We start from the raw sequence: 9,292 nt of genomic DNA on the forward strand, positions 1-9,292 counted from the left end.
CCTAGGTTACAAGTGGGGGACTAGTTGGACTAAGTGGGAAGTTGCCAATGGGAACCTATTGTGGGAGATCTTAAATTTAATAATTCAGTAAATATTTATTGAATGATTACAAGATACAAAATACTGTGCGAAGAACCATAAAAATTTAAACCCTAGCTGGTTAAAGAATGAGAGGCTGAAGAGTTTGTTCTTGCTGATAAGGCATCCATGAAGTTTTGAGCAGTGAAAAGCACAATAAAACTGTGCTTGAAGGAAGGGTAATCTTTAGCAGGGGCAGAGTAAGGGCACAGAGGAGGAGCTAAATGAAAGGGTTAAAACAGTTCAGGAATGAGGCCTTAGGCTGTACTAGGCTCCATGCAATGCATTTTAAAAGAAAGAGGTGAATGCAACATATTATAGTAGTATATGGGGGACTAAAAGAGGGAAGAAGGAATGGAGGTTCTGAGTTTCTGAAATAGGCGACTGGAAGAACAAGGGCCTCCAATAGCATATATGCCCCTCTGTGTGACCTGGACAAAGGCATCCGCTCTAGGGGCAGCAAGTGCTAAGAGTCTTAACCCTTGGCCCAAGTGCAGCACTTGTGAGGACAGTATAGTTTCAGCTCCTGCTCAACCCTCAGCCAAGTTCTTTTGTTTGGAGTAGTCTGCAAATTCCATACATGGTACTCTCGTTATACAGAATAGAAATAGGAGTTTTTGAAGATGATGCTAGTTTTAAAAAGGCAAGATAATGAGTTTGGTTTCAGTGGTTGAGTTTAAGATGCAATACACCTATCAAGGAAGAAATGTGTAGAGGTTAATTAGAAATGCTGGAGTGAGAAAGGTCAAGTTTGAAGATCCTCGTTTAGGAGTCCCGCAAGTGTGAGAATAGATGGGACTGCCCAAAAGAGAGCAGGAGGAGAAGAGCTGTGAATGGGGGTGAAAGAGGAGTCAGACACAGTAACAGCAACAGCTCCATAAAAAATCAAGGACTGTGAGGTTTAGGGAAGAGAGGGGGCAAGTGTTTTCCATTCAACAAATAGTGATATATCCTTCCATATGAATTAGCTCCAATAAATAAGAAAAGCAAAGAAATGCTTTGCTATAGTAAAGAACATCATATCACAATTTTTCCTTATTCTTTTACCAGAACAGAAAGGTTCCAAAGCTAGCACTTACAAGGAATGGTAATCAGCTTAATGATTGTATTTAAATTAGGTAGTTAAATTTTTGTTTTTAAATATCTAACTTAGAATTAAAATATGCTACTTCATTAGCTATCTTTTTGGTAATCTAGGGTTAGCAAATTAACCTAAACTAGATCATTCTATTAGATTATAATCCCAATTAAGCCAAAATACCTTAGTACCTAATATATAATAGCTTGCACCTAGTAGGCACTTAGATACTTGGAAATTGAATTAAACGCACTCAGTTTTTAGATAGGATAGTATTTAGTCCACAATATATGGCGGTATATTTGTTTAAATGTTTGTTCGTTACATATTTTTTATTAGTAGCAGTATTCCTGTACTGTCAAGCCCATTAGATTATGAATTCCTCAGGGACAGTCATTCAATCTTTTACTTCTTTTGAGAATTCTGAAGATCCCACTTATGTCAACATAGGTTGTTAATAGGCTGCCTGAATTCATCTCCATCATTTGATGACACTGTTGGATGATGCAGCTTAATGAAAAGCAGGACTTAGATTTGGAAATCTCATGAGGTTTGACAAATGATTAATTTTGTGACTTACAGCAAGTCATTTCAACCTAAATTTGAACTCATGTTAAAACATCATTTTGATATGTTTTAATATATATAAGACTGCTATCATTATTAATAATGAATAAATATATACATGAAAGGTTCATTATACAGATATTTAGATCAATTTTATTAGATTTAAAATTTTCTGGATAGGAAAAAAATATGTCACACAAGAACTATATGAAAAAGAATACAATATTCAACCTTTTGTATAGTAATAGTTCTAGCTAAGATGCCTAAGATCAGTGCCTCAATTTTTACTAAAACTTGATAGCTTAAGATAATCATCTTGTAGGAGGGTTTGCCTCTGGTTTCTTATTTTCTTTGTTTAAATTGAATTCCTGGACCTATTTTAAACTAGAGCTCTTTTTTTGTTTGTTTTTTTATACACTGCCTTGCATTAGAAAGGATACAAGGTGGTTAAAAATCTTTAATCTTTTAACACATACATTCTAATTTGTACAAATCAAACGTATAATGGAAAATTCATGAATAGGCTAATAGAAATGTGGGTATGTAATTGTGGCTTTCTCTGTAAAATGACATCTCTGACTAGGAAATCTGTAAGCTAAACTGCACTGTAGCTCATTTTATTCCACCACCTGGTGGATTTTAGCAGTTATTCCAGAAGCAATAAAATGAAAAGCTGATATTATTTGCCAGATAATGTTTTCTCTGAATTTTTTCTCTTATGTCACCTAAACCTTGTACACATGTCTTCCTTCTAGAATTTAAGGTTTCTGGGGGTATATTTGTATCCATCACTGGTAGTGTCTTAAAAGAATCTTAAGGAATGTTCATTAAAAGAAAAATACATTTCACCAAAGATGACTACGGAGGAGTATCACAGTCATACAATGGTCTACAATTTCCACATTTTAAAAGACTTTCTTCAAGCCTGAAAATAAATGAACTAAGGAGCAGCACTGTGTTGAACCATGTTGGAGCCTGAGGCAAAAGTGGGGCGAAATCAGTAATACTAATGCTGTCTTTATTTAAAAACTTTGACCATTAGGGATTTTTCTGCATTAACTTTGATTTTTTAAAATACTGCATTAAAATAGAATTTATCTTGACTACTGAATTTTTTTGGCATCCCTTAAATTTTGTGCCCAAGGAGAGTGTATCACTCAACTCACTATAGTCCTGACCATGCTAAAGAGCCAATTTAAGAAAAAGAAGGAAAAAATAATTGAAAAAAATGATATGTTAAAGCAATAGCTAGTTTTTTAAAATAATAAAACAGGCAAATCTCTGGCAAATGTGATTAAAAATAAAGAAAAAATATGCCATGTAAGTGGAAATACATTTTAAAATTACAAGGAAATGGGTGATTTTGTAGGATTACATAAGTTATCTAACTTGACTAGGGGTAAGGGAGAATTGACCAAACATAAACTAAACTGAAAGTCTACTTCTTAAAAAGTCACCAAGCCCAATAGTTTTACACTTGAAGTGCTACGTAATAAACAAGAACACAAATTCTGTTAAGTGTAATAGACTGTAGATAACTCATTTTAAAGAAGCCATCATAATCTACACACACAAAGCTGAACTAGCACAAAAAGAAAATTATAAACTGAAATCATTAATAAATTCAGATGCAAAAATTCTAGTTAAAACACTGTCTTAGAAAATTGAATCCAGAAATGTTCTAAAAGAACAATAAGCTATCATTGTGACCAAATTAGGATAAGTTCAGAAATGAAAGCATGGATCATCATGAATAACTCTATCATAACTTTGTATGTGTATAGTTGTATATAGGAACTAAATCTTTAGATCCACTGAATCACATTTATAATGTGGGAAGAATTTAATTTTTTTAAATTTGAAGGTTTCCAATAAGTCTTCTTTTTATCAACTCTTGTTATTAAACTTTTGATAGTTTATAATTTCTTTAGGTCCTATGCCTTTCTTATTATATTCAAAACCAAGATCTTACCATTTCCATTTCTAATTAATTTCTAACATAGAAAATAGCAATTGGCCTTGTATATTTATATTATATGTAACCACCTTATTAAATTTCGTATTAGTTCAAACCATGTTAATACAATGTCATGTTTCTTAGGTATGCAACCATGTAATCTTCAAATAAAGTTTTTTATATTTCCTCATTTCTAATACTTAAGTCACATATTTAGTTTTCTTATTTTATTAATTAGAAGTTCTATAGTATGTTGGATTCCAATAATGTTACTAGCCAGAATCTCTTTTTAGTTCCTGGCTTTTATACAAATGGCTTTAAGTATTTCATCATTCAATATGATGATGTTTGGCAAATAATTTTTTCTTGTTTAGCTATTCTTTTTCTACTCATACTTTACTGAGAGTTTTGTCACCGAATTCCTGCAATACCTGTTTTATATTATATATATATATATATATATATAAATTCTCTATTCTATGACTACTTTGTCTATTCTTTGTCTATTCCTGTGTCCATTCAGGTATATTGATCCTATATAATAAAAGCCTAATATGCTAATTATCCAGTCATCCATTCAACCAATCAAAGCATAATATGCTAATGATATGCTAAGGTCGCTCAACCACTCGCTATCATGTGCACTGACCACCAGGGGGCAGATGCTCTGACCAGTAGGTTAGCTTGCTGCTGGGGTCCTGCCAATCCGGACTGAGCAAGACAGGCCGGACATGCCTGGGGCCCTCCCGTGGTCCCTCCCTGGCTGCCAACCTCCCGAGTCCCTCCCCGGCCCCGATCGTGCCCTCTCACAACCTGGGACCCCTCAGGAAATGTTGGAAAGTCAGTTTTGGCCTGATCCCGTCAGGCCAAGGGACCCCACTGCTGCACAAATTCGTGCACCAGGCCTCTAGTAATGTTATAATGTGATAGCCAGTCAGTCCATTCTCTAAGAACAGAGAGGATAGTTAATTTAGTTAAGGAAGCTAATTTAATTGATGGTTCACGTCTAGAAGAAAACAAAATTAGATCCTCATTTCAAATAAATAAAATATATTTATCAAACATTAATTTTAGCTGTGTTAAAAACCTAGCTTTAGTATATTAACACTTTAAATACTAGAAAAAGATTGAAGATTATTTGTGCAACCTGAAAGGGAGGCTGGAGGGGAGAGAAGAAGTAGGACTTTTAAAATAAGACAGGAAACCCAAAGAAATGCCCCAATGTTTATCAATATTTCCATACCCACAGCCACTATTCCCAGAGGTTCTCAGTGTCTGATAAATAGTATCGTATAATGACATTTTGAGGTACATTAGTAGCATTTTCTCAATGATATTTTAAGGAATATTTTGGAGACCTCCCCTTGGTCCTGCATAGGTTGACCTACTCTCTGTGCTGTGAATGGCTTTAATAAGTAACTCTTGAGTAATATTGTAATAGCAGAAACCTCATCATTTTGCTGTTCATGTTAAGCCCAAAGTGTTTTCTCTCTAACCTGTCAATAGAGTGGGGGCTGGTTTCCAAGTTCTGTAGAAACCACCTAATGTAGAGAGAATCGTCAGTGGCCTCCTCTAGGACATGATGAGGATCTCTAAGACAAATGACGTTCATCTTTCCACTCAAGATTATGTAAGTGTCCTTCTGAGCTGATAAAGCCCAGAAAGCAGTGAGTAAGTGTCATCCATCAGGGGATATGGTGACGCTAAGGGACATTATTCAAAAGAAGCAATTGGGTGGGAAATAAACATTCACATTTTCTTTTAGGTCTCTAATGTGAGTTGAAGTATAGTCCTTTTAAGTATACTACTTAAATAATTATATTTCCTAAAAAGTGTTTCAAAAATATTAAGAAAGTCAGTTTATGAGTAAACTAATAATAAAAGACTGATTACTGAATTCCTAGTTTTCATTTTTAAATTCCATTACAAATTCACTTATAAACTCCTTTCTCTTACACATATATATTTGTCTACAGCAAATATTTATTTTCAGATTTTTGATATTTTTCTGTTCTTGTGCATTGATACAGATATCTGCTAAAAGTTTGGTCTTACCTTTTGCAGGGAGTCATTTACTCCAATGTTATTAAAGAACCTGGAATGTTAAATTCAAAGAGTTGACAAGAAGAGTTTATGCAATGTCATAGGAAAAATATTTTCCTGGATCTGCATTTCAGGTCTGCTTGTTCACAGTACCTCATAGAGTAGATTTTAGTCTATGATAACTACTATCTTTCCTGGCATATGTCAGTCCATCTATGATTTTAACTAGCTATATTTTATTGAGTGCTTACTGTGTGATTGCAGTAATTGTTTGTTTTTATTCTAGGTATTGGCAACAAATAACAAATGGGAAATCTGAGACTCCTGGAAGCTTATGTTGTAGTTCCAACAGACTTAGCAAGAAAAGAAATATTTCACTACTGCTTGTCTGAAATGACTACATGGTCTACTGGCTAAGTCAATTTGGATACCGAATACATTAGAAGTGACACCATAAGGGACCAAGTCTCAAGGGATCAACTCTGGAAAGAATCTGATCTGAGAAGAATCTTTCAGTATCTAACTGAAAAGCTGTGGCCTTGGGAAGACTCCAAGAGAGAGAGAGAGAGAGGTTTTGCCATCTTTTCCATCTAACCCCTGAACCCTCCAGTCAGCACAAATGGGTGGCTGGCAGAACTTGTCATTCTAATGAATGACACAGCTCTATGGATCAACTCTCTCCTCTGTGGACTACAGGAACTCTGCTTTCATTAGACAGTGCTAACATGATAGATACCCATCTAAGGCCTCTAACGAGCTCATTCATCTGCCTCATCATCCATTATAAAAAGTGATTTTTCCCCCCTCGACCATGGCATTTATTTGCATCTTTAAAAACCATGGTGGGGTATTTCTTTCTTTTTCTTAAGTACAGATACATTAAGACCTCAAATTGTCAGTCTTCTTAGAAAGGACATTATCTACATGGATAAGTATATGTAAGTGTACACTGAAAATTATGCATTGTCATAAGTATGTTTTTGTATATATTTAACAAAAATTTATTGGGAAATTTCCTATGCCACTTTTGAAATTGTATTACATTAGAGATCACAAGGGAGTAACTGGCAGTTTATCACATTAAGATGTGTTTTTAAAGAATGCTAATTTCAAAAGGCTCACAGGAGAGACAGCATGCCTTAGCAGTCTGCAGACAGTAATGGGAAGAATCTGGATTGGGAACAACTTTGTATATCTCTGAGCAAGGAACTGAATTATTGGCTCTGTGTTTATTTATAATATTGCAGCTAATACTTCTGCGCAGAGAACATTGTTTAGGCTAATGAGGGAGTTGAGCATTCAGTGTTAATTATAACATTATTTCCCTTTGGGGGCCTTCAGAAACTGAAAAACACTTCATCGGAACAACATGGCCGGCTCAGTGTGTGTGAAGACAAACATTTTCTTAGGAATATCTGGCATAGCAGCTATGTTCTTGATAAATATCTCAGGATGCCAAGCTTCTGAGAAATTAAAGTTACCTAAAGCCCATTTATGATTGACAGGTGATGTTGGGCGGGGCCTAAAGGTACGTGTTGATTGCACACAGCAAACCACTGGGGCCCGAGCAGGCGAACGAACTTCCCAGGGGACAAGTGGATGAGGAGCAACTCAGCCACAGCCAGAAGGTCGCTTTTCCGGGGACGCCTCCTTAGTCCTACCTCCTGTCCTGTATGTATTTAGAGAATCGGTAAAAGAATAAGGGATTGGCCACCCGCCACTGCACCTGACCACTTCCTGTTGGCTGGTGCATTCCAGTGGTGAGCTGAAACTGAACCCCAGCTTAGGAAACAGGGTTCTTCTTCATGTGGAGGACTCTGTGCCGAAAGCATGGGAACAACGAGAAAAAGGGGAAAAAAAAGGAGAAAAAAAAAAAAAGAATAAGGGAAAAACCAAGCCCCAGCCTTCGAACATTCATCAGTCCAGTATTAATGAAGAGTTATTCCCTGACACCTTTCCAACCATCGGAACGGTGACCGTTAACAAACAATTAGTAGAGGGACTGATGGCCTACCTAAAATGCCAAAATCCCTTCATGGGAGCAGAGAATCCGGGGGGGTGGCGCGTAGTTGAGATTCTCTGGGCCCAAAACCAAAGCGTCCCGCGGAGGACTCGCCACCCTTCCCCCTCGAGGGCAGAAAGGGCAGCGAGCCGGGCGGGTTGGACCCGCAGGAGGGACGCAGGGAGCGCGGGGCGGTGCCTCCGGGGCCCTCGCCCCGCCCCCTGGGCCCCGCGCAGCCCCACGCCTCGGGCCCCCCCGCCCCCCAGGCCCGCCCCGCACCCAACCCGGGCGCGGGACTCTAGCCCGGGACTGGCCTGGGCCGAGGGTCCCGCGGACCTGTGGGGCGGGCGGTAGCGGGTCGCGGGTATCGGGAAGGGGCGACGTACCTCCGACTCCGGCGAGGTTCCCGCCGGGGTAAATGCCGCGGTCAAGGCCGCGGGGGTCGTCCCCCCGACAGTTGACCCCAAAGAAGTCGCCATGATCTCGCCTCGGCGGAGCGGCCCCTCGTCGCCTAGGCAACCGGGGGCGGGGCCGGGGAGTGAATCCCAGGCTCAAGCGGCTTCCGGTCGGGGCCTGGGCCGCACCGGGGAGGGGTGGGACCTGGCGGTGGGAGCCGAGGTCTCCGGCCCGTGGGGTGGGGGCAATGCTGGGAAGGCCCTTGGAATCTTTGGAGCAGAGACAGACTCCTTCCTTCCAGTGACAGTGGGGGCAGGGGCGGCAATTTAGATGAGCTAATGTGTGGAAGTTGCTTGTGCCCATGCATTAAGTTCTCAATAAATATTTAAGTGAGATACATTATTGGGACTTTACCATTGATTGACATTTGATATTAAGGAACGATTACAATTTTAAGATGCGATGATGATATTGTCATGGTTAGAAAGAAAATAGTGTCCTTACCTTTCAGAGACACAGACTGAAAGATTTATTGATGTCATTGAAATGATGTAATGTTTGGATTTACTTCAAAATAATAAGGGGAGGAGCATGGGAAATGGGTGGAGGTATAGCAAATGAATCAAGATTGAGTACATGGTAATGTGTGTGTGTGGGGGGGTCACTATATTATTCTTTCTAGTGTATGTATGTTTGAAATTTTCCATAATAAAACATCTAAAAACAATACAGTTATTGGCCCTATGAGTATTCCTTTCTGGATAATACCTGCTTTGAAAGTGAAATGTACTTTGCTTGCAACCCACCTGCATGGGAATTGCTGTGCAGGAAGCTTACTGTAAAAATCAGACATTACTTGTGTGCTTCAATTCTCTCATCTGTAAAATGGGATAATAACTGCCTCACAGCATTACCATGAGGATTTAACATGTTAACATATGGGAATGTTTAGAAGAGTGTCTGGCACCTTCAAGTGTGAGATATTGTTAGGATTAGGATTAGTTTGCATAATTTCTCCTGATTGTAGCCCATCGTGTGTAGAGCTGCCAGGATAATATTTCATATTTTCCCATTGCCTTTCAGACCAAATTAAACATTTTAGCTTTACATAACCTCCATAATAGTGCCTCTTCTTAAAATTGTCTCACAGTTCAAGTTATGCACACAGTTT

The 9,292-nt window shown here is 38.5% G+C and overlaps 1 protein-coding gene and 1 non-coding gene across 2 annotated transcripts in view; one reads left to right on the forward strand and one right to left on the reverse strand.

Annotated features, from left to right (window-relative positions):
* The window catches only part of CABCOCO1 (ciliary associated calcium binding coiled-coil 1), a 109,633-nt gene extending 101,407 nt beyond the window's left edge, over positions 1–8,226 (reverse strand). The window contains exon 1 of the mRNA XM_008145471.3: positions 8,112–8,226. Coding sequence (XP_008143693.1) covers positions 8,112–8,204 — 93 coding nt within the window. The 5' untranslated portion in view covers positions 8,205–8,226. The remainder of the gene's footprint in view (positions 1–8,111) is intronic.
* On the forward strand, positions 7,437–7,565 carry LOC114232948 (small nucleolar RNA SNORA65). Its single transcript, XR_003619060.1, has one exon. It is a non-coding gene; the product is annotated as a small nucleolar RNA SNORA65 (small nucleolar RNA).
* Positions 8,227–9,292: the final 1,066 nt, after the last annotated feature.

Source organism: Eptesicus fuscus, chromosome 17, assembly GCF_027574615.1.
Source record: "Eptesicus fuscus isolate TK198812 chromosome 17, DD_ASM_mEF_20220401, whole genome shotgun sequence".
Lineage (NCBI taxonomy): Eukaryota > Metazoa > Chordata > Mammalia > Chiroptera > Vespertilionidae > Eptesicus > Eptesicus fuscus.